The 24,878-nt window shown below is 47.3% G+C and overlaps 2 protein-coding genes across 4 annotated transcripts; both read right to left on the bottom strand.

Moving 5' to 3' along the window:
* Positions 1-442: 442 nt before the first annotated feature.
* Positions 443-7,738, bottom strand: LOC136457137 (F-box protein At3g54460-like). Of its 2 annotated transcripts, XM_066457181.1 has the most exons (8): positions 7,079-7,738; positions 2,286-4,796; positions 1,993-2,206; positions 1,704-1,910; positions 1,563-1,622; positions 1,109-1,239; positions 785-899; positions 443-698 (listed from the first exon to the last, which is right to left on the bottom strand). In XM_066457181.1, exons 1-8 carry the CDS (start codon positions 7,501-7,503, stop codon positions 570-572), a joined length of 3,792 nt encoding a protein of 1,263 aa, XP_066313278.1. In that variant the 5' UTR covers positions 7,504-7,738; the 3' UTR covers positions 443-569. The 2 variants fall into 2 exon arrangements, with proteins under 2 accessions (XP_066313278.1, XP_066313279.1); XM_066457182.1 differs by lacking the exon at positions 1,563-1,622.
* Positions 7,739-8,653: 915 nt separating this feature from the next.
* On the bottom strand, positions 8,654-9,939 carry LOC136459922 (germin-like protein 1-4). Of its 2 annotated transcripts, XM_066459770.1 has the most exons (3): positions 9,619-9,939; positions 8,946-9,532; positions 8,654-8,875 (listed from the first exon to the last, which is right to left on the bottom strand). In XM_066459770.1, the coding sequence occupies exons 1-2, from the start codon at positions 9,773-9,775 to the stop codon at positions 8,961-8,963; spliced, it is 729 nt and encodes a 242-aa protein (XP_066315867.1). In that variant the 5' UTR covers positions 9,776-9,939; the 3' UTR covers positions 8,654-8,875; positions 8,946-8,960. The 2 variants fall into 2 exon arrangements, with proteins under 2 accessions (XP_066315867.1, XP_066315866.1); XM_066459769.1 differs by having other exon boundaries at positions 8,654-9,532.
* Between the last annotated feature and the right edge of the window lie 14,939 nt (positions 9,940-24,878).

Below are 24,878 nucleotides of genomic sequence, written 5' to 3'. Positions count from 1 at the left end.
GGCTTAACCAGACGAGAGCAAAATGGGGGTGGACCCGTAGATGTGTGAAAGTATAAAACAAGGTGTCTGCTGAACCAGACTCCAGACATCAGCTTCAACTTAAATTGTTCATAAGGTTATAGTACTAAACAACAACATGCGCGATACACCGATCATAAGTTCAGTCAAGGCCATGAGCAGAATTTGAGCCCACACGGCTGTGAGCAGGATTCGAGTCCAAATTCCGGCTAATATGACTCGGCTGACACAGAAGTTCTTCCACGGTTTAAAAACTAAGTCTCGCAGCTGACACAGAAGTTCTGGCTAATATGACGCAGCTGATAGAGATTTCATCACAGATAATGCTCGGAACATGGCTTCTTGAACTAGGAACACATTGTTTAACAAAAGGAATTGGAGTTATTTACACGAAAGAATCCCGATCAACACTTGTTTGGAATCGAGAACCAACTGACTTCCAAGCAATTTTTATTACTATTGCAAAGGGAATGATCAAAGAAGAAACAGAAAAATCAAGAATTTAGTTAGTGCTACCAACAACCAAAATGGGCTGCTGCTTTAGATCCTGTCTACACAAAGCTGAGTTGCAACAGATAGCTGCTTTCAGCAAAATCATGGAGGCTCCGATGAGACCGGCCTCCTTCATTGTCAGTGCTGCCTGTTCCTTTATTCACTATTTTTCTGCAGGCGCTAGAATCCTGTAGACAAATAAAGCACTCAACCACATGTAAAATTTGACAATAATTTGGCATCAAAATGTCATGAACATGTCATGCACACAAACCTGCAGAAGCTTAAGCATTTGCTCTTCAACAGTACCACGCATAGCCAAAGTTTCGACATGTATTGGACGCGTAGCCCCCATTCGATGTGCCCGACTAATAACCTGTTCCTCCATACTGATCAGAACAAAGAAAGTGCAAGCGTCAGTTACAGATGATACATGATAATGACAGTGATAGCAAATATCCTTTTCAGAAGTATGACAAAATGACAAGGGCACAGCATTGGCCAATAAATTCACACTTCACATTATATTTACCCTATGGAACCATAATGATTGGTAAATACAATGGAACTAATGCAGCTGCATTTTAGTTATATTTACCTCCTATCCCATATTGGTTCCATGAGAAAAACATGAGTCACAAAACTCAAATCAAGCCCCAGTGCAGCAGTTCCATCCATGACTAAAGCCATACACGTTGGGTCCTCCTGGAACTTCATTAGTGCACTTCTCTACAAAGAATTGCAGCAACATCGAGATAAACCTTAAACTATGTTTCAGATATTTGCCAAGGAGAGTTTACTTGTATTTTTGCCAATTAGGAAGGTAGTTTTGTACTCCATTCCAAATTATAAGACATTTTGGCTTTTCTTGAACATTGCTTTTAGACAGTGTATATCTAAGTGCATAACAAAAGCTACGTATCTAGAAAAGCCAAAACGTCTTATAATTTGGAATGGACGGAGTAACATGTGAAGGAGTAGTGGGAACTAGGAGGCAATTGAGATACTAGAGTGGTAGAGATCAGAAATTTAGAGATCAGCAATTGAGATACCTTACTAGCTAGAGGCATCGGACTATACATTCCCGCATATATTATTCCAGCAATAGTCAGCTGTGCAGAAAGCAGATCAATCGTCTACTAATTTCATATAATTATAAAGAAAGACCAAGAGTATAAGCATTTCAAACTAACCTGCTGTTCAATCACGTGAATATGCTCTAGAAACTGAGAAAAAATTATGACTTTGTCAAACATTGCCTGTGGTTGATAAGATGGTGTATTAGCATGACCAACACTATTGGTTATGTTATTCCCAGTTTCTCGCAGACTTCTTAGCTTCTCAATCAAATAAGCAACTTTGCTGCTAGATGTTGATTGCCAATCGGGATCCCAATCATCCTAAAAATTACAAAATTACAGAAACTTATTTTCAAGAGCACACAAAGTGGATTAAAATGGACAATATAGCACAAGCACGGACCTGCTTATATGAAGGCTGCAACTCGATTAGATCCTTAGGCACTGGCCACTTTGGGTTTGGATTTTCTGGCCTTGCATGAGTCTCAGGAGACTGCATCTCATAATGATTACCACAACCAGGTAATGTGCATTTTTCACTATCAAGAGCTACACAGTCAAGGCACAAAAGATGTCCACAGGGTGTGATAACAGGCAAGCGACACCAAACTCTACACCTGAAAGCAATATGAATATTTGAATAATGGAAATACTGTGATTGATACATATATGATCTTATTACAAAAGCTCCTGTACCTGACACAACTGGCACCGTTTAAAAGAGAATATCTTATCAACTGATATTCATCTGAAGAAGGATCAAGGCCATGCTGCACCAATTCATCCATTGTTTCCTGTATATCCTGACCTGCCTCGGCTACTTTGATGTGCCCGGCAACACAGCAAGATAAACGGACATTCTTCAAAGTAGTAGCACGGAATTTCCACTGCTTGGGGTTAAGAAGGGATTCTACATGAGAAGGGTCATTCCAATCAGCCATCAGTATATTTCGGCGTATAGTAACTACCAGTTCATTGTAACTTTTTGCATGCCCCTCATTGAAGTCTAGGTAGGTTATCTTCTTTATGCAAGGAGGAATATTTTTCAGGTCTGCTTTTCTTGCACTAATCATAGTCCTCTGAAGCAGCTGCACAAGACGAACACGTCCCTCTTCCATTTGTGCCTCAAAAGGCCTATGGATCCCAGAGTCCCATGACTGGTAGTTCTCACCATAAGTTTCATCATGAAGAAACTTAAGCATGGGGTGAAGATGAGCAACCTGACTAGTTGGTGTATTTGGTGTAGGTGTACCAGTTAATATCCACCTATTTGATGCAACCAAAGCGACAGCCATCTGTAACTTGTTTGTCAGGGCAAGGCTGGAACCTAGTGTGTGCCCTTCATCCAGTATAACCCTGAACCAATGGATCTGCTTTAGTGGGCTTCTCTTCTTTGGACCCCATTCTGCACTTAGTCTGCTGAATGTGGTTATGACAATGTCATAGCCCCAAGCAAGGTTGTGAGCAGATGGCTTCTTGTGGTCTCCCCACACAAAAACATTAAGGGTATCCAATGACACATGACGTTGTATCTGTGTTGTCCAGTGATCAATTAAGTTAGCAGGCACCACTATCAATGTGGCTGTAGATAAATAAAATCTAGTTGAATCCAGAGGTTTTTCAAGAGCAGCTCCAAGTGCCGCCGAATCAAAAGATAAATCATCAAGCATAGAGGGATAGTACCAGCGAGTCACACCTTTCTCAATCTTTCTCACAAGGCCAAATGCTTGGAATATCTTGTAATATGGACGAGCACCCTTGCCAGTAGTTGCACGTGTATCTAGAACTGGTCGAGTCAAACCAACAAATTCCATCTCAAGAAGTTTTGTGGGAGAAAGTTTTGCTAACCATAACAAAGCCTTCTTGGTTTCTGAATTGATCATAGTAACATTATCTTTCAATATGTTTGTGAAAAATGTCACGTTTTCTTCATTTCCAGGCAAAGAATTTTTCTTGTAAAATCCTGGCAAATAGGTTATCTTTCTCTTAAAATCCCAGGATTCCTCCGGGGCAGTGCATTTCTGTCGTGTAGGATCAGTGTTCAAAGTGCAAAACCACACTGTGGTAGAATCAAGACTTGTTCCATCGGATAACCTTCGCCACTTTCTGCAAGCATCACACTGAACCCAGGTCTCACTTAGCTCAGAGCTGGTGCCAATCTTCCTTTTATTGCCAACTGAAACGTCGCTGTATGCATCCATGAGGTTTTTCCTAACTTGTCTCGAGTTTTTAGTGAACTTCAGTGTATGCGTAGCTGGCATTGAATGCACTTTGCTGTGTGATGATGATGGGGAATTATCGATCGCAGCATGCAACATTACCTTAGTTGGATCAGGGCTCAGTAACCTACCTCTCTTTCTTGAAGATCTGGTACTGCAGACAGAATCATCTGGACTTTGATAATCTGTTATCACATCCTCCCCCAAAAGCTTTTTTGACACAGACGAAGAGCTGTTTCTATTAGAAGAGCAGCTGGCACTTAATTCATAGTAACCACATTTTTTATCTGGCTTATGCATGCACCAACTCACATCCACCCCTTGTGGAGGGTACGCCATTGTTCCTTGGGTTTTCAGAATCAGAGAGAGTGTGGTTACTGTCTTCCCTAACCCAGGTTCATCACAAAACATACCTCCACAGAAATCATTTATGGTTGGAGCATCACCGGTAGATATTTCAGCAGAGATAACATTTATGTAGAATGGGAAACCATCCTCAGTGCAGAATTCCTTGTACAAAGGATGTGCTAGGACATGCACGTTCTGCTCTCTCTTCAACATCCATTCGACAGCAGCCTCTTGATGGGGGAAGAGCTTAAGCTTCATGCAAGGCATAACAGAGGCAGCAAGAGTCCTAAGATGATGACAGGTTGCTGCCACTCTTATCAAATCTCTGGGTTTAAGTAGAATTAGTAATTTATGCAATACATCGTCAGGGACAGACCAAATACCCAGTTCCAGTGCTCCTGCATCTGGTATTATTCTTGCTACCTGCATGTTCTTCTCCATCCTAACACCAGGGAGCGTCTTGAAGATTTCATGCAGGTCAAATGACTTCTCTTTATTTGATATTGATGCTATCTTATGGTCCTCACAACCAAGCACGTGACAATTGGTGCAGCTCCAAATGGATCGGTCATCACAGTGTGTATTGTCATGAGAAGTCCAGTCAAAATCAAGCAAAGGTTTCCTAGCATCCCAGTTGCAACTGCCAGTCAAAAAAGGGGGTTAAACTCAGAGGAAGGTTGACAACAACACAGGAAATATTACTGACATAATAAATAGTTGTCGCATTGCCCAACTCTCAGGATTGACATATCTTAGGTCTCTGAAACTACATTTTTGGAAATAACGAATTAAAAAATTAACAAACTCTATAATTGCAGTTTTGCTCAAATTCACATAATATGCATGGCCGGATGGAAAATTTGAATAGGGACTTCATATGGAAAAAAATAGCCATATCTATTTGTGGTAGAGGTACTGGCATTAACAAATCAGGTAGTGGAAACACCACAACATGCGGAACCTATTACAATTTACAAGGTCTCATCACATAGTCAGAAGGGAAGCAACTAATAGCCATTTACAAGATCTCAAGAATCAGGGGACAGGAAATACCATTAAAAAAATTATAATGCTTGGGAATAACTTACTAATATCCCATGTACTCCCTCCCTTTTTTTTTGGTTTGATGCCGGTTAGTTGAAATTTGGAAATTGAACTAACCAGCTTCATACATATATGAGAATGGAGGTAGTAGCACGGATATGTGTATCGGTATCGGATGGATACAGATACACCAATGTTCCAAAAAAAAAACTCTAATATGCTGATACATTTTAATATATCATTGAAAATAAATAATGTATGGCACAGACATATGTAAAAGAGAGTATATCCACAATAGGGAATACGAGGAAAGTACGAGCACTAATAGGCCACAATACTACTAGCAGCCAGCCCACTAATTCAGTAGAGCCCAATCAACTCAATAGCCCATAAAGCAACCCCCTCCCCTCTCTCCTCAACCCCTAATCTACCGTCCTCACTAGATGCCTCCTCCTCCTTCCCAACTCCACTGAGACGGAGCAGCGAATTGGGCACCGGTGCCACCCCTTCCATATAGAGGTCTACTTGTATGTGGATCGAGTTCCGGTGCTGCCCCCTTCTAGATCAAGCTATACAGTTGAACGGTGAAGAAAGCTGTGATGCCACAGGTGCCAGAGCTGACGGGGATGGGAGCAAGGGTAGGTGAGGCCTTGCGTTCTCCTCCTGCTCTTCCTCTCTCCCCTCCTTCCCTCCATGATAGTGAATTTCCTTGGGTGCGTGGATAAGTATGGTCACGTATGGAATTATCTCATATTTATTTCCCCACCAATAATCGGCGGATACATATCCAGCGAAACGTGTCCGATACGGGATAACCAGATACGAGGTCACCCCCACGTACACGTGTAGCATAACCAATGTCCCAGAATATTTTTGCCCAGGCATATGCCCCAGAAACTGCTTATCTTTTCTTTTCCTGACCTGTGATGGCTCGTGTTGGGTTTCAGCTCAGCCTACCCCAACTTGCTTGGGACTAAAAGGCTTTGTTGTTTTTGTTGTTGGAAAAGACCAGAAAGTGACCATAGCAGTCCAAACTCCAAATAGGAAAAAGAATAATAATAACCAGCATCGTTCCTGAAACAGGGTATTATATCAAAAGCCTTCCTTTGCAAGGTTTCAGGCATATCGGGAATGCTTGAAACGGTTGAAAGGACAGATACATTATGATTTGAAGTTTTTCCCCTCTGAATATTCCATCTGATTATACACACAATAAACAATAAGTCCTACATACTAGCTGGCCTAATCCATTGAGAACCCATGCCCTCCTGGCCTCATCTCAATTGCTAACGTCCCCCAGTCTTACCAGCCGATGGCCCTTGCATCCCTAACTTCTGCTGTTGCCTTCGCTGAGGACAGGGACATGCAGGATCATCACCATGTCATCTAGTGAGGAAGATGCCTGTATTCTAGGAACGTCGACCACTAGTTAGTAGTATTCAATTGTCACGTCATGTATAAGCTCATGCTTTTATCATGTTTTGTTCATATTCAGAGCCTCAGAGGTGAGCATTTAATGGTGCAATTTTATTTATTCAGATTTCCTAGGACCAGCTCTCCAGATTTCAACTGTTAGTTGTTTTGAAAAGCTTTGAAAACACATATGCCCGCAACTCTAGATCAGTAAATCCTTTGCAACCGACAGGCACTTGGCTAGTAGTAATTACGTTATACAGAAAGTCCCAGAAAGGAACATATATAATACAATCGAGAAGGACCCAGAATTAAATTAAGAGACATGTAACCTTGATAAGGCCCGTAAATAAAAATGATATAAACATCAGTAGCCCCTACGCAGTCAGAACTCCAAAATTTGGGTGCACAATGCAGGGCACATGACGCCCCGCCCTCAGATAGACACAGACGGAGGAGACGCACCTGACATGCTTGAAGACGGCGGCGGCAGCGGAGCGCGAGCGCGGGAACTGCCACCCGGACCACGCGGCGACGGGCAAGTAGACGTCGATCAGCAGGACGGCCCTGGCCTCCACCTCGGCGCCGTCCCCTTTCCCTTCCCCGGCCCTCCTGGTCACGACCCGCAGCAGCGTGCCCTCCACCTCCACGCAGCGGTTCGCCACGAGCGTCCTGAGCAGGCGCACGACGCCGGGCGCGCGCCACCTGGGCCGCCGCGGCTGGGTCCCCACGTCGTCGGGGAGCGGCGCTAGGGCCACGGCCCCGCACGCGGAGAGAGTGCACGGGGACAGCGGCGGGATCGACGCCGCCGCCGCGACGTCCCCGCCGGGGATGGACACCACGGCGCGTAGGTAGCCGCTGAGCTTTCGGCGCTCCGCCGCCGCGGTCATTGTGAGGTGAGGATAAGGTAGGGTTAGGTATCTTGCACCACCATGGAGCGAGGTGGGTGCTGGCCGTGGCCTCGATGCCCGCTGGAATGCGGTGGCGGGCTCGGCTTCCGGGCGGTGGGGACTGGAGCGGAGATTACGACGAGGAGGAGAGGGGAGGGAAGGGGAGGCGACAGGCGAGGCGGCGACGAGGAGGAAGGGAACGGGCGGGGTCAAGCCTCAAGCGTAACGGGCGGGATGTGTGGGGTCGGCTGTAGTCCGCGGTTAACGGATCGGATCTGACCTGGGTGGGGATCGGAACTTTGGGCTTCGATCGAATCGAATCCTTTTTTTTATTTTGGGCCGGCAGCTACTGTGGGCCGTTTTCGAATTACGTGGGCCACGCACGACGGATTACGGCACACGGGTACGGAACGAGTTCCATTCCACGGACGTTTGCAGTTTTTTTTTAATCCCACGGACGTCTGCAGTTGGCACGTCTCAAATTTCACACGGTGTCATCAAGGGCAAAATTACCGGATTGATCATCGATCACGGATGAGTTAATTGGATAAGAAATGCAAGGATCTGCAGTAGACAATGTCCATATACTCCCATTAGTCACTGACACATTTGTTTTTTGCAAGGACTACTTTACTCACTAACAAATAATGTTAAGAGAGTTCTTGACGCCATATATTAGTGACAGGAAGGCATATCTTGGTACCGTCACCGACACACATATTATGGAAAATCATGCGAACTAGGTAGTAATATTGATCTAGAAGAATCTCAACGTACACTTGAAATAGCCATGAGGCTAATTTGAGTAGAGCCTAGGGTACACAAGAATTGGTTGGAGTGAACTATTTTTTTGGGTCCGTGGTGTTGAGCCAAGGACACGGATTTGGTTTACGCGTCTAAGGGTAAGTAACCTATACTACAGACGCATTTCAGACTTTTAGCGACACATCATAGACGTGTTTTCTTAATCCGCGTCCGTGATATATGTCTTTCAAAGACCTATTTTCTAGGAGCCAACATATCAGAGACGTGTTTTGGCTACACGTGTCTATGATCACATATCACAGATGCGCCTCGATTTTGATTTCGCATCACTAAGAGCGGGTGTCTGCTATTTGTTTTTTTTACATAGTGGAAGCTAGCTCGACGAGAGAAGATATGATACAAGTCGAGGTTGTGAATTGCAACCCCACATCCAATTGAAGACAAGTCAAAGGTTTTGTTGATTTACAAATAGAAGGGAGTTACATACACATTATATGGAGTACCAAAGCTGTCCAAGCACACCGTACACCAAATAAAGGGAAGCAAACCAGATAAAAAAGCGTCATCAGATTTAGCACGTCGGGTAAGGTAACCACACGTACGTGTCCTTGCAACAATGTAATCATCATCACTCGTTGCAATGATTACTAATTGGAGCCATGCATGTATGTACTAACCACTGTACGTGTGCCCTACTTGGGCGGGGAGAAGTTGGACTTGATGCCGTCCACGACCCCGGCGTCAGTCTGGAACGCCCGCGCCAGCACGTCGGTGGGCAGCGGTGGCGCGGCGCCGAACAGCGCGGCGGCGGCCGCCTGCGTGCCGGGCATCTGGCTGTCGAACGCGGAGATCGCCACGGCGGGCGCAGCGCCGACGCTGCGCTGGAAGTGCAGGACGCCGCGCGGGAAGACAAACACCTCGCCCCTGTTCACGGTGCGGGTGAAGAGCCGCCCGCCGCCCCCCGCGCCCGCGGCGGTGGCCACGAAGCTCACCTCCAGGGTGCCCTCAGCGACGAAGAGGATCTCCGTGGCGCGCGGGTGCTCGTGCGGTGCGGACACGCCGCCCCACGGCGCGTAGTCGGTGCGCGCCATCGATACGCGCAGCGTGTTGAGCCCGGGGACCGCCGACACGTCCGCCGCAGTCACCGCCGACCCCGTCGGGTTGCCCGTGTACACGTCCGCCGCCGTTGCTAGACCGCCGAAGAAGAAGTCGTCCGCCGTCACGTTCGCCTCCGGCTTGCACGGAAACCCGTTCACACGCAGCGCTGTATGTGCATATATGCGAGACAGCGAGAGATCAGATGATCAAAAAGGAAAATTCTAGCAATGCATGCATGGGGTGGTCACTTACGCCCCTTGAGGGATTTGTAGTCGGCGACGCAGATGTCCTGGAGCGTGTCGGGGTCGCCGGCGAGCACTGCAGGGGCGGCGATCACGAGGAGGCCGACGACGGCGAAGCAGGCGCCGAGGAGAAGGGCGGGGAGCTTGAGCTTCTTCATCAGAGCCATGTTTCTCGTGACGATGTTTTTTGTAGCTAGCTGAAGCTGGCACAGTTAGCTGTGTATACTACACGTGAGTTAGTGTGAGCTGTACTAGCTGGAGTAGGTTGTTAAGGGCGTAAGGAAACTTTAGGTTTTTGTTTTGATGGAAAAGAAGGGGTAGAGAGCTGCTATTTAAGTATGCAACAGGCAGAGCGAGTTGGATTATGGCCCTGTTCGCTTGTCTAATACACTATCGGAAACCGGCACTTTGCCGAGTGCCGGAAGCTTTGCCGAGTGTATTTTATCGGGCACTCGGCAAAGACGGCTTTGCCGAGTGTTTTTTTCGGCACTCGGCAAAGATGGCTTTGCCGAGTTTTTTTTTGCACTCGACAAAGATGTATTTTGCCGAGTGCCATTTTTCGGCACTCGGCAAAATGTGTCTTTGCCGAGTGCCTTTTTTCTGGCACTCGGCAAAGATGTATTTTGCCGAGAGCCGTTTTCTGGCACTTGGCAAAATACGTCTTTGCCGAGTGCCTTTTTTGGCACTCGGCAACGAGGCACACTCGGCAAAATGCGTCTTTGCCGAGTGTCTTTTTTTGCATTCGGCAAAGAGGTATTTTGCCGTGTGCATTTTTGTTGGCCCTCGGCGAATTATTTTTTCAAAGCAATTTTTGAGGCCCGAAATAAATTCAAATGAAAAACTTTTCAACTACAAAGTTGCATAACTTCTCAAGATCTACAAAGTTTATTTTGGTTATTTCTTCATTTGATAAAACGACAATAACGTTGTTCATAAAATCTACATCTCTCTCATATTAGTTTCATGAAAGTAGAAGAGAGATATATAAGATTTGTGAATAATGTTACTACCACTATGTCGGATGAACAAATGACCAAAATAAACTTTGTAGATCTTGAGAAGTTATGAAATTTTGTAGTTGGCAACATTTTGATTTGAAACCATCTTGTCATGCAAAAACGGCGTTTGAATTTGAAAATTTTAAATTTTGATTTTTTCAAAAGACCTCGGATGGAAAAACTTCCTAAACGAAAATTGTAGATCTCCAAAAGTTATGAAATTATGTAGTTGACAACTTTTTGATTTGAAATAATCTTATCACGCAAAACTACGTTTGAATCTCTCAAATTTAAAATTCGAATTTTTCAAACGACCTCGAATGAAAAAACTTCCTAAATGAAAATTATAGATCTCGAAAAGTTATGAAACTTTGTAGTTGACCAATTTTTGATTTAAATTCGTTTAGAGCCTCAAACAAGCAATTTACTGTTGATTTAGTATAATATATGAGGATAGATAACGAAATTTAGACACAAGTGACAGTGTAGTGCAGTGGTAGAGCAGCAGACACGCGAGGGAGAGGTCGTGAGTTCGAATCCCACCGGCCGCGTTAGCCGCGGATTTTGCGCAAAAAATGCAGCGATTTCGATGGTCGGTGGTGCTGGACGGATGGGCGCAGGCCGGTGGCGGCCTTCCCCGAATTTTTTTTGCTATTATTTTTGGGTTTTTTCGCATTTTCATTTTGCCGAGTGCTTTTCTGGCACTCGACAAAGGCTTTGCCGAGTTTCCGACAAAAAGCACTCGGCAAAGGCTTTTTTTGCCGATTAATTCTTTGCCGAGTGTCCTTTGCCGAGTGCGGCACTCGGCAAAGCCTTTGCCGAGTGTATTTCGGGCTTTGCCGAGTGCCGCTGACATTCGGCAAAGTGCCAGTTTCCCGTAGTGATAATACGTACTTTTCAACTTGTTTTTCAGCCGGAACTGTGTTTTTCTCTCATAACAAATCAGCCGGAACAGTATTTGAGCTTGTTTTTTCAGCAAAATAAACGGGCCTTCAGCTTAATGAACAGTACATACGTGACCACTTAATGGATCGAATGGAGTGCGCGCGACGACGACGACGGGTCCGTACATACGTACTCCTACGTACGTACAGTCGTACACAGCTGGGCGCGCGCTAGGTGTGATGCATATGTGAGAGTCGAGAGAGATATATAGCCGCAAAAGACGTTGCTTGTCACGTCAAGTTTCGATGAGAATGCAATCGTACGACGTACGTACGTGCGTGATCGTCCCGGCCGGTCGTTTTTATGCGAATTTAATTTTGATTGACACGTATATGCGTGGATCCCCGGCTTAATCCCCGGTTCTAATTAATAACTCGAAGTTTTTGTATAACAGTAACTTGCACGTTACTATATACTCGCAAATATGAACGTGCTACACGCACGTGTTTCTAAAAGCTATTTTAAATGTAATGGAAATTTTAATTGGATTATCAGTGTACAATAAAGGTAGAGGGCGAGTGCTTGTTCGATTTGATCGAGTCGTGTAGAATAAGGTTCAAATCGTTTGTTCGCTAGGATACCTCAGCTGCATATATCGGTGCACTTTGACTTGACACCTTTTAAAACAGCTCGTGTTGCCCCTATCTTATCCTATTTGCATAGTTGTGTCAATCCACCCTCGTATGGATGAAGAACAAAATAATTATGATTTAAATAATAATGTAGCATTAATTTATTTTACAGATCCATCTAAACATAACTTAATGTTTTTTTCTTTTTTGCCCATAAACAACCTAACTTTATGTTTTTCCTTTTTGGCCATATAAAGTAGAGGATAAAGTACCTGTACATGATCTTTTTTTCCCATTATTTCTTACAAACATGTTTAGATTTTAGTTTTTCACCCTTTTTTGTCATACATTATTTGGATTTAGGGGATTTTCTATCCCTCACGTGTGAATTGTGTTATTTTGCGTGCCTTGGTTTTATTTCCACCTCCACTGCTGTTCATTCATAATATGAAAAAGTAATGCAAGGCGTAGAAAGACCGGTGCTCTTTTGGGCTACCTAATGTGACTGGCCATCTTCCTCACGTGTTATTTTTTCTCTTCCTTTTTTGTCATATAACAAACAAAATAACGTGCGTTAAGATTTTTATTATTTTTCTTTTAATTGCTAATACATACATAGGGCTAGACTTTAAGCTTAGAGCATCTCCAACAATTTCTAATATTTTTTTTCTAAAACCATGATGTTTTCCATCTTCTAAAAAAGAATCGGGAGAAATAAATAAGATCATCTCCAACGGTTTCCAAAAAATTAATTCCTAAAATATCGTTCTTTTGCATTTTCCTAATTACCGTCATCTTCCTCCTAAGAAGAAGAATCACATACACAAAAGCTTGGTGACTTCACGTTTCTGCACACCAAAACCGCAGCATTACCTTCTCTGTTTTTCCGCCGCCGCCGTTCGGATCTGCCGTGCTTGCTAGTCTGCCGCGGGAGCCCTAGATTTGTAGCCTCAGCTCCTCCGCCACCACCTTCGCTTCTCTGTAGCCACCTCCATCCTCCATGGATTCATGGCATCGCTCCGATGTTACCTATGCGTATATGGAGGGCCTCGTCAAGCGCGGTCTTCTCCGTGGGAGGACCGATGCGGCGGAGTGGCTTGTGCCCGGCCGCGAGGAGGGGTCGGCGCCGCCCGACGGCTACATCGTCTCCTTCGCGCTCTTCCATGAGCGCGGACTCACGGTTCCTCCTCACCCGTTCTTCCAAGGTCTACTGCACCATTATCAGATCGAGCTGCAGCTCTTGAACCCCAACGGAATCCAGCACATCACGGCCTTCATCGCGATGTGCGAGGGGTATCTGGGGATCGAGCCCCACTTCGAGCTCTAGAGATATTTCTTCTCCATCTCCTTGATGAAGAAGAAGGAGAGAGGTCGGGAGACCCCAGTGTCGATGGGATGCGCAGGCATCCACCTCCGGGGGCAGCAGGCGACTGAGTACATGCCCTGCCAGCTCTCTAGATCCAACAAGGGGTGGCACTCGCACTGGTTCTACCTGAAGGACAACTCTGCCGCACCCTTGCCTGTCTTCTCTAGGCGTTTGATCGAGGAGGTTCCGCCGTCATGGCCATGGGGACCACCCATCAAGGACTAGAAGAGGATGCATGATCTTCTCGAGGCCATTGCATTCCTAAAGAACCACGGCCTCCATGGGGCCGATGTCATGGGGGGGTATCATGCGAGAAGGGTGGCGCCCCTGATGGCACGCGTCCTCCCGCTGTACGGGATGACGCCTAGCGCGTAGCTCGTTAGGACGACGCTCGCCCAGGGGCCACTCTACGATAGTGAGGTCGTGCAGCGCATGAAGGAGGCCGCGAGGGAGGCCAATGCCGTGTTCCTAACCCCGGGGCATCCTGTGATGCGGCCGGACACTGGCTTCATCGAGCTGTCGACGGGGTTAGTCTTTAAGGACTCCATTGTGCCGCTACCAGAGCACACGGCCATGTGGGCAGTGAACCGTGCCACGGATGAACAATGGAAGAAGAAGAAGGATGACGAGGAGAAGAAACAGCGGTCGAAGCAGCGAGCGAAGCTACATCGAGGGAAGCGGCGTCAAGGCTCGTCGGAAGAAGAAGAGGAAGAAGAAGAAGAGGAAGATGACGTCTCCATGTCACCCATCCTGTGGGATGATCTGGCCGCCGGGGACGAGGACCCACCTTCGCCGTAGGCAGGGCCCTTCCTGTGGCATGTCGCGAGGCAGGAGGGGGAGGGCGCGCCCCGGAGTCAGCAGAAATGAACCGCCCTGCCATGTTTGAACCTTTGATGGTGGCCTCGGAACCGATGGAGCTAGGCTGCCTCGGCTCGTCTGGGCCTTCGATAGTGGCCCCGAAGCCAACGGAAATAGGTCGCCCTGCTCCGTCCGAGCCCTCGGTGACGCCTCTGAAGTTGGCAGGGGCCAGCCATCTTGATTTGTTCGAGCCCTCCGAGTCGAGGGAGGGCTCGAAGTGGCAACATGCTGACGAGGAGCAGCCAGGGTCAGGCAAGCCAGCCCCAAAATGTCCTCATATGATGGCATCAAGGTGAGTCAAGAGTTCCTTCATCCTTTTGTATTAATGGATTTTTGCCACAATCTGACCGTCATGTCCCTTGTAGCATCGGAGGGCGTGGGACTCTCCTGTGGCTTGCTCCGAAGAAGATTCTCCTCTAGCAAACATGCCAGGAGCCGGCTGGCGCCACGCCGGTGGTGAACGTGAGTCGTGTCGGGGCGACCACGGCATCGACCGGGGAGGCACAGCCGATGGCTGCGTCCATGGGAGAGCAGGCGAAGAAGGGCGCATCTGGGGTGCCCGTGGTGGGCGTGGTGCGGCCAGTCATGTCCTTGATGTCGTAGGCAGAGGAGGCATGGCTAGAGCCGTTGTCTATGCAGGTGGCCGTGTCCACGGCGGGGCAGACGAAATAGGGCGCACCTAAGGCATCCTTCACAGATGTGGCGACATGGCAGGCCTCCGTGTCTACATTACCTACCCCCTCTGTCGCTAGAGGAGCCGCTCTAGAAGAGCTGCCGCTGCCAGAGAGGTCGGCGCTGCTTGAGGTCGGCACGGGGACATCCTAATCTCTAGTCCGGGTGGCTGCCCTTGATGAAGCGATAGAGGAGAGGGAATGGGGGAGCATCCACACATAGGTTGGGGACACAGTTTGTGCCCTGACCATCATGCTGGGCTCAATGCACGACATTGTCGCCCCGGTTGGCTAGGTATGATACGACTGTGCTTCTGACCCCTATGTTCTGTTTTTATGCCTCTAAGTCTTGTCTTCTTCGTAGGTCCTTATGGCTCGCAGCCGGGAGAAGTCCTAGCTCCTTGCTAAGGAGATGCGGTGGAGTGAGGGGCTGGCCGCACAGCTTGTCGCCACCCATCAGGAGGTGGCTAAGCTTGCCCCTGCAACTTGGGAGGTGGCCGACCTTCGAGTCAGGGAGAAGGATGCTCACGATGGCGCCCATGAGGCCGAGGAGAAGCTTGCGGACCTAATCAAGAAGGCACGCACGGATGTTGTGGAGGCTGAACAGCTACAGAAGGAGCGGGATGACTTGCTCCGGACCGTAGAGGAGCTCCTCGCAGGGACTAAGCTGGCTCACTAGGAGCACGCCGACGCTCAGCAGCGGGTCGACCACCTCAAGAAGGAGCTTCGGAGGGAGAGGGACTTGAAGGTTGCAGCCGAGGGTGTGTCCACTGGGCTCGCCACGGAGGTTGGGCAACGCCAAGTGGAGGTCTAGCGCCAAGAGGCCAAGGTGACTCAGCGGCGTGATGAGGTGCGTAGGCTTCGGGAGGATGTGAACGGTAAGTCTCTAGTTTCTCTTGTTGTCCTTTCTCCCTAGAATCCATGGTGAGCCTTCTAACATGGTCGGTACATGACTTGGGCAAGTCTCGATGATAAGCTCGGGGCGGAGGTGGTGAAGAGCCGTGGCCTAGAGAAAGAGCTCAACGAGGTGAAGTACACCCTCCAAAAGGAGAGCGACGAACACGACAGCCTACACATCATGGTCCAGCTAGTCTACGATGAGCTCGAGCTAGCCTCGGAGCAGGAGACAAGCTCCCTCATGGTTCGCGCCACCCAGATTATGGACCGGGCATGTGATATGGTGAGGGGCGTGCTTCGCTTCGACGTTCATAGATCATTCATGATCGCCCATTCTCATTACAAGAACATCGATCTGGCGATGATGAGCCAAGGCTTCGTGCCCATCTATACCGACACCGAGCTAGACGTCATCGAGGAGGTGCCCCCCTAGCGCATGACCTTTCTACAACCCCCCTAGGGGTTAGTTTAGTCAGATAGGTCAGGTGACATATCTATAATAAGCAGACAAGTTCCATCCCTTTTGTTTCATTTGAACAAGTCTGTTCTTTAGTTTCGGTTGAACAAGTCTGTTCTTTTGTTTCAGTTGAACAAATTTGTTCTTTCTCCATTTTATGTATAAAAATGGGTTAAAGCACTCCAACCCTTCCTTTTGTTAAGACTATAGAGCTTGAGGTGTGGGCGAGAAAACTCTGGTCACACTGGTAAGTAAGGGTGTCATAGCCGCTGGGGCGTAGGTTTCTTGTAGTTCGACCATTTTTACTCGGCGTTCGTTTCCGCCACCCTTGCCTCTAGGTTTTTAACATGAGAAAGGGTCGGGCATGGCGACTATTTCAGAAAGGGTATATATATATGCCCTTATCAATTAGCCCCCGAGTGAGACCCAACCCCTTGCTGTTGCTGGGGTCGGGTTTCACTAACGATCGAGGAGACGATAGCGAAACTAGTAGGAGAAAGCGTCTCTTGTTTTAGAAACGTTATTCTTAGTTTTCGTACATACCCCCTCCCTAGGATCTAAGCCATTGTTCTATGACCACGCATTCGGTCTCCTTGTGAGTCCAACTTTCCTCGAGCCCCCGTGCATAGCGGGGGTCCAGTCGAGGGTCGGCTCATCTTTGTGATCGTCACCCCGTCTGCGGTTTCTACAACCGGAGGAGTTGAGCTAACATCACTTGCCTCAATGGCTTGAGTATCACACTTGGTGAGCTCGCTAACGGGTATGTCCGAGTGGAATTTGGGTTTGTCATTCGTAACGGGGTCAGCAGAGCCCTCATGTGGCATTCTACTGCTCCTTAACCCGCCTCCCAGCAGATGCCTAAGTCATTCTAGAGATCGACTCAGGTGGCCCACTGGCCTCCCCTCGATGGAGATTCTGTGGCCATGGCTCAAGGTTAGGATCGAACGAGAAGGTCGAGATGACCTTGTTCGCTTCTGAGCGGGTCGGGCAAAGGCCGCTAGGGCTCATCTGTGTTTTCTTCATTAGCTCTGTTCAACGCGAGGTGGCCTCGAGCCCTTCATGGGCCGGCCTTCGAACCCCGGTTGGTCATTGCTCATGTTGAATGAGACGACTACCGCTTTGTGATGCGACGCGAAGCATTGTGATGGAATAATTGCATGTGCGATGGTTGGATGTTTGAGAATGGATGAATGAATGGTCATGCACTGGAAAAGTAAAGTGGGGGTTGGTAAAGTTACCTTGATGGCTCGAGTGACGGGTTTGGGGAGCTCTTACCGGATATGTCCGAGTGGAATCCGGGTCCGTCATTCATGATGAAGTTGGCATAACCCGCATGGGGCATCCTACTGCTCCTTAACCGTCTCTCGACAGCGGCTCAAGTCATCCAATCGACTTGGGTGACCCGCTGGCCTCTCCTCGATGGAGATTCCACCGATGGGCCCCTCCAAACCCTTCCTGGGAAGGCGAATGCTAAAGCTTGGGGTGTGGGAAAAAACTCTGATCATGCTAGTGAGCAAAAACGCCGTAGCCGCTGGGCCATAGGTTTCTTGTGGTCCGACCAATTTTACTTAGTGTTTGTTTTCACAAACCTTGCCTTTACATTTTTTATCGTGATAAAGGGTCGGGCATAGAGAATGTATACCGAATAGATATACTCTTACCAGCCCCCGAGTGAGGCCTGACCCCTTGCCGTTGCTAGGGTCGGGCGTCGCTTAAAGATCGAGGAGTCGATAGCGAAACTAATAAGAGAAAACGTACGTAAATTAAGGGTGACCCATCTCTCAACAGCGGCCCGAGCCGTCCGATCGACTTGGGTGACCTGCTGGCATAGGACTTACCTTGATGGCTCGAGTGATGGGTTTGGGGAGCTCTTATCAGATACGTTTGAGTGGAATCCTGGTCCATCGTTCGTGATGGAGTCGGCATAATTCGTATGGGGCATCCTACTGCTCCTTACCCATCTCTTGACAGCAGCCCAAGATGTCTGATTGACTTGGGTGAACCTGCTGGCATAGGACTTACCTACGGAGATAGGGGATGGGATTATCCCCCAAGAAATTAGTTAGGCAGATAAGCCAGGCGCTGAACTCATAATAAGTGGACAAGCTCTTAAATTTTGTTATGGCCAAACATATTTTTAGCCCTTCTCCACTTTTTGTATAAAAAGGTTAATGCATTCTGACCCTTTTCATTGTTAAGGCTGTAAAGCTTAGGGTGCGGGTGAACAAACTCTAATCATGCTGGTGAGTAAAAACACCGTAGCTGCTGGGGCGTAGACTTCTTGCAGTCCGACCAGTTTTACTCAGCGTTTGTATCCGTAACCCTTGCTTCTAGATCTTAACGTGAGAGAGGGTCGGGCACAGAGAATGTTCGCCAGGTGGATATACTCTTAAATGCATTCTGACTCTTTTTGTAGTTAAGGCTTAAAAAGCTTGGGATGCGAGAAAAAAACTCTGATCACGCTGGTGCACAAAAATACCATAGCCACTGGGGCGTAGGTTTCTTGCAGTCCAACTAGTTTTACTCAATGTTTATTTTCGTGACCCTCGCTTCTAGGTCTTAACGTGAGAAGGGGTCAGACATAGAGAATGTCTACCGGATAGATATGCTCTTATCAGCCCCCGAGTGAGGCCCGACCCCTGCTATTGCTGGGTCGGGTGTCACTAAAGATTAAGGAGTTGATAGCAAAACTGATAAGAGAAAGCATATGTAGGTTTAAGGGTAAAAGTTACGTAGCTGTTCGATGTTCCAGGCGTTGATAAAGACTTCGCCGTTGATGGTCCTAAGCTTGTAGGTGCTTGGTCGGAGCACCTCCATGACAACGTACGGTCCCTCCCACGGCGAAGAGAGCTTGTGGCAGTTCTTCTTGCTCTAGACAAGGTGGAGCACCAGGTCCCCGACGTTAAAGGCCTAACCCCGCACTCGACGGCTGTGGTACCGGTATAATGCTTGCTGGAACTTGACCGAACGGAGGAGGGCAACGTCGCGTGCTTCATCTAGCTGGTCCATGGTGTCCTTGAGGGATGCCTTGGCTCCCTATTCGTCATACGCCTTGACCCTTGGCGCTCTATAGTCGAGGTCAGTTGGGAGGATAGCCTCAAAACTATAGAACATGAAGAATGGCGTGTAGCCAGTGGCCCAGCTAGGGGTCATCCTCAGGCTCCAGAGCACCATGGGAAGCTTCGTGACCCATTGTCTGCTAAACTTGTTCAACCGATTGAAGATCCTAGGCTTGAGGCCTTGTAGGACCATGCCATTCACGTGCTCGACCTGCCCATTCGTGCTAGGGTGCGCCACGGTGGCCCAATCGATGTGTATGTGGTATTCATCGTAGAATAGGGGGAACTTCTTTCCGGTGAACTGCATGCCATTGTCCATGATAATGGAGTTTGGGACTCCAAAGCGATGGACGATGTCAAGGAAGAACAGCATGGATTGCTTGGATTTGATCGCAGAGATCGGTCAAGCGTCTATCCACTTTGTAAACTTGTCTACGGCAACAAGTAAGTGCGTGTAGCCCCCGGGCACCCTCTTGAGAGGTCCAACCAGATTGAGCCTCCTGACCATGATTGGCCATGTGATGGGGATTGTTTGGAGTGCTTGGGCCGGCAGGTGGGACTACCGAGCGTAGTATTGACACCCTTCGTAGGTGTGCACAATCGGTTCACCATTGGCTACTACAGTCGGCCAGTAGAAGCCTTATCGGAATGTGTTTTTGACTAGGGTCCTAGGCGCAGCATGGTGCCCATAGACCCCACCGTGGATATCACTCAACAACTGCTTCAATCATTTGATGGGGATGTAGCGCAGCAGGATCCTGGTGTGGCTTCACCTATAGAGCTCATCCTCAATAAGGACAAAGGACTTGGTGTGACGCATGAGCCGCCAAGCCTCTGTTTTGTTCGTCGACAATGCCTCACGGAGGAGGTAGTCGAGGTAAGGTGTCCTCTAATTGTCCTAAGGGTCGGGCTCTGTCGTTGGATCCTCCTCAAGCTACATGACTTCGAGGGTCAGATGGAGCCACCGGTTGGTTAGCCCCCGAGCCTAGGGCAGGCAGCGCATCATCGGTCTGTTCTGGCTCCTCATAGCAGACCAAGGGCTTATTGAAAGGTCCTTGTGTGGTTTTAGTAATTAAGTGACAACCTAGGTGGACTAATTGTGTTTATGTAAGATACACAGGTGATTAGTCCACATATACATGTGTGTGAGCAACATATGCTACGAAGGTGAAAATGGCTTGGAGATGTTGCAAAGCTCACACATGTGATGATGAAGGAGCTCATTACACATGAGACATGACATTGAGTCATGTGATCAAGGTGGAGAAGATCAAGACAAGACTTGGCTTGATAAACCGGTTGCAAGCATGAAGGGCAAGTCAGAGGCTTTGGAGCGATGGACCATGTGGCGATGAAGCTTAAGCAAGACTTGATGCCGATGGATGAAGGCAATGGTGAAAAGCAAGTGAAGTCAAGATTGATGAACCAATATGATCATGTGATGAGATGAAGTGGATCATATCATTGTTGATCATGTTGGTGCATGTGTTGCATCGACATTGGAGGAGATGGAATGGAATGCGCAAGGCAAAGGTATAACTTAGGGCATTTCATTTCACCAATTATAGGTGTATAGAGAAGTTGATGACCGGGTTTAGGATATATGGCCGTACTATCAAGAGGGGCAAACTTGTTTGCATATCGGTCATCTAGTGCCACTCGAGTGATCTAACTTTGCATCGTCGCTAGGATTGAGTGGCATGGCAAGTTGAGTGGCTAATCCTTTGGAAAATGATTGTCAAAATGCTAACACACATACACATGATGGTGTACACTTGGTGGTGTTGGCTCATTTACAAAGGAGAAGAAGTTGGAGTTGATGTGGATCAACTCAGCGATGAAACGGAGGCGAGAAGGGTTTGAAACTCCACCAGCGGAGTGTCCGCCCATAGAGTGCGGACAGTCCGATAGTGTCACCGACGCCCTATACAGAAAAGACAGGGCCTCTTAGAGTGGACCGGATGTTGGTCACATGGTGACCGGATGCTGGGGTCCTGCGTTCGGTCAGTGGTGGCGGAGAGCATGTAGGCGTCGGTCTTCGACCGGACACTGGCAGGGTGCGTCTAGTCAGGCTAACGTATGGTGATGTAGGCGACACAGAAAAGTTGGAGAAGGACCGGCCGCTGACGCTGCGTCCGATCTTGACCGACCGAACGCGTCCGGTCATGACTGGTACCTTACTGGAAACGATCGAACATTGGGGTTGCTGTGTCCGGTCATCACTTGACCGTTGAGATCAAGTGACTGAGGTTGAATAGAGGTGACACGTGGCGAGCATCCATTGACCGGACACTGAGGTCCCGCATCTGGTCGATACGACTGGAGCGTCCTGTCGTCTCAAGTTTTGCCCAGTGAAGGGGTAACGGCTAGTTTAGCCCGTGGGGCTATAAATAGAAGGTGTCCTCAGCCATGGCTGGTGCTGAGCACCTCGGGGGACTTTGTGTCCATGCTTGTGAGTGCTTGGGAGCCCTCCATCTCACATATACTTGATAGTGATCATTCGATTGTGTGAGAGAGCGATTCTAGTGCGATTGCATCGTGAGGTTGCATTGAGTGGCACTAGGTGATCGAGTTGCAAGCCGGTGGTGCTTGTTACTCTTGGAGGTTGCCACCTCCTAGACGGCTTGGTGGTGGTCTCCGTCGAAGCCCGCAAGAAGCTTGTGCGGTGCTCCGGTGAAGAGCTTTGTGAGGGGTATTGTGCTCGCCCCACGGGAGCCGTGAAGAGCAACTCTAGTTGAGCGTGTCATTGAGCTACTCTCACTTTCAGGGTAGGTTCTTGCGGTGCCCGATGTGCGGGCTTGGCGGGTGATGCCAATTAGCCGCCGAACCACCAAGTGAACGGTCGACACAACGGGGACTAGCGTGTTGGCAAACACGTGAACCTCGGGAGAAAAATCACCGTGTCAACCTTGTTCTTCCTGTTGGTTTGCATCCTCGTTACACAAGCTTTTAATTACTTTTGCATGCATTGTGCTTGTGTAGTTGCTCTTATAATTAGTTAGCTTGTGTAGCTTACTAGTTACCTTCTTGATTGTGTAGCATAGAAGTAGTTCTCTTGCGTGGCTAATTTAGTTTGTGTGACCTTGTTAGTCACATTGCTTAGTTTGTATAGCTAAGTAATTATGCTCTCTAATTTGGCATTGGTTGCCTTGTTATTGAGCATTGTTAGTAAGCATTAGGTGGCTTTGTGCTTTTGCTTACTAGCATGTGTAGGAGCTCTCTTGTTGCTTAAAGTACTAGTGGCATAGGTTTGTGTGACCTTACGTCTAGAATTGGTTAGGTGAGCTCTAGCTAGCCCGACACCTTTGTTGCTTAATTAGTATCTTTGGAAGGTGCTAGAGAATATAGATAGAGGGGTGTAGTCTTGGCTAGACCGATAGTTTTAATTTCACACTTGTTTTGGTTAGCCGACACAATTAATTTTAGAAAGGACTATTCACCCCCCTCTAGTCCACCATCTCGACCTTACAAGTGGTATTAGGGCTAGGTCTCTTATTTGTGGTCTTCATCGACCCGAGAGGATGGCGTCTAGTGGGCTAGATGTTTGTGAAACACATATTTTTTATGGCACAAACTTTGTACTTTGGAAAAATCACATGCTTGATCATTTTCATGCAAAGGGACCTAAGTTTTGGTGGATTGTCACTAGTGGTCTCACTCATGTCTTAGATCAAAGAAATATCACCAAAGCTCAAAGAGTTCTCTATAAACTTGATGCACATGCTTGCTGTTTTCTAATGGATGCTTTGAGTTTTGATTTGATGAAACAAGTAAACTACACGGGAACCGCTCGTGAGATATGGGAGTCAATCAAGCGCACCTTCGGTGATTCCTCCACATGGGATGATGGCAAATTCAAGAAGGAGGATGAGCCCAAGAAGGAGGCGCATGAGTGTGTCGAGCATGATCACAATTTGGTGATTGTGAAAGATTGCTCCACCTCATGGTCAAGTGATGATGATGATGATCGATTCACCACAAGTTCACTTGACAAGGTTGATGATGATGCCACAAGAGTTACACATGAAGATTCCTCAATCACACTTGGTGGTGATCTTGATGATGTTGGTTCATGCTCAAGCCATGATGATGATGCTACTACAAGCTCTTCTACTACACCACATTGTTTTATGTCACAAGGTGACACCAAGGTATCAAATAATAACGTGGTTGATCATGTTGATTCATATGATGAGCTTGTTAGTAGACTTACTAGCATGACCGTGTCTTTAGAAAATGAGAAAGCTAAAACAATGAAATTAGAAAATGAAAACTCATTTCTAAAGAACACTTGTGAAGAACATAAGAAATTACTTGATGCTTTTAAATCTTCACATGATGAGCTAAAATTGAATCATGAGACACTACTTGCATCTCATGAAGAATTATTAGAACAACATGCTTCTCTCAATAAAGTATTTACAAAGAAACTTAAAAATAATGAGAGCTCATCACATGGATCAAATAATAAATTGCAAAATATTGCTAACCCTTGTGATGTAGACAAGAAGCATGTATCCACCTCTTGTGATAATTTATTAGATATGCCATGCTCTTCACAATTAGATGCTTGTTCTACTTCTATGTCTTATGAGACTAACCTTTTGAAGGAGAACAATGAGCTCAATGAACAAGTGAAGAAATTGAGCAACAAGTTAGAGAGATGCTACAACTCTCAAGTCACCTTTGAGCATATGTTGAAGACTCAAAGAAACTTTGGTGACAAGAGTGGCGTCGGCTTCAAGACTAGCAAAGTCAATATTAAGAAAGCCGCAATGACATAAGTGGCATTGGCTTCAACAAGAGCAAGATCAAGGGTAAAAGATGGAGCAAAAGAAGATATGAAAGAGAGATGAAGAAGCAAGAACAAGAGAAGCTCTCTCATTTTATGTGCTTCAAGTGCCATGAAGTGGGACATCTTGTAAATAGTTGCCCCAATGAAAAAAAGCTCAAGTTGAAGAAAGAAGAAGAGAGGCTAAGACATGTTAAGTGCTTCAAGTGCCGCACTTGGGGTGATCTTACCTCAATGTGCCCAACCAAACAATTGGTGAAGCAACTAGAAGAGCCTCAACCAAAGCCACAAATTGAGCAAGAGAAGACACCCCAAGAGCAAATCAAGATCAACCATGAAGATGGTGATGATTTGATGATAAAGAAGAAGAAAACTAGAAGGGGTGGAAAAGCAAGAGAAAGAGCAATGCGTCCAAGGATGAATCAAGATGCAAAGCAAGTGAGCAAGAACAAAGAAGAGAAAATGGAGAAGATTGCTCACATGAGATGCTATAATTATGACACATTGGGCCACCTAGCTTCGGGTTGTCCAAACAAGCTTGAGAAGAAGGCTCAAGCAAACAAGGAGAAGCAAGGCAATGAGAAGCGCAACATGAGCAAGGAAGAAAAGGCTCAAGCAAAGAGAAAGTGCTACTCATGCCAGGAAAGGAGACATA

The sequence above is a fragment of the Miscanthus floridulus genome, chromosome 6 (genome assembly GCF_019320115.1).
Source record: "Miscanthus floridulus cultivar M001 chromosome 6, ASM1932011v1, whole genome shotgun sequence".
NCBI classification, from domain to species: domain Eukaryota; kingdom Viridiplantae; phylum Streptophyta; class Magnoliopsida; order Poales; family Poaceae; genus Miscanthus; species Miscanthus floridulus.
This window is presented reverse-complemented; position numbering and strand designations above follow the sequence as displayed.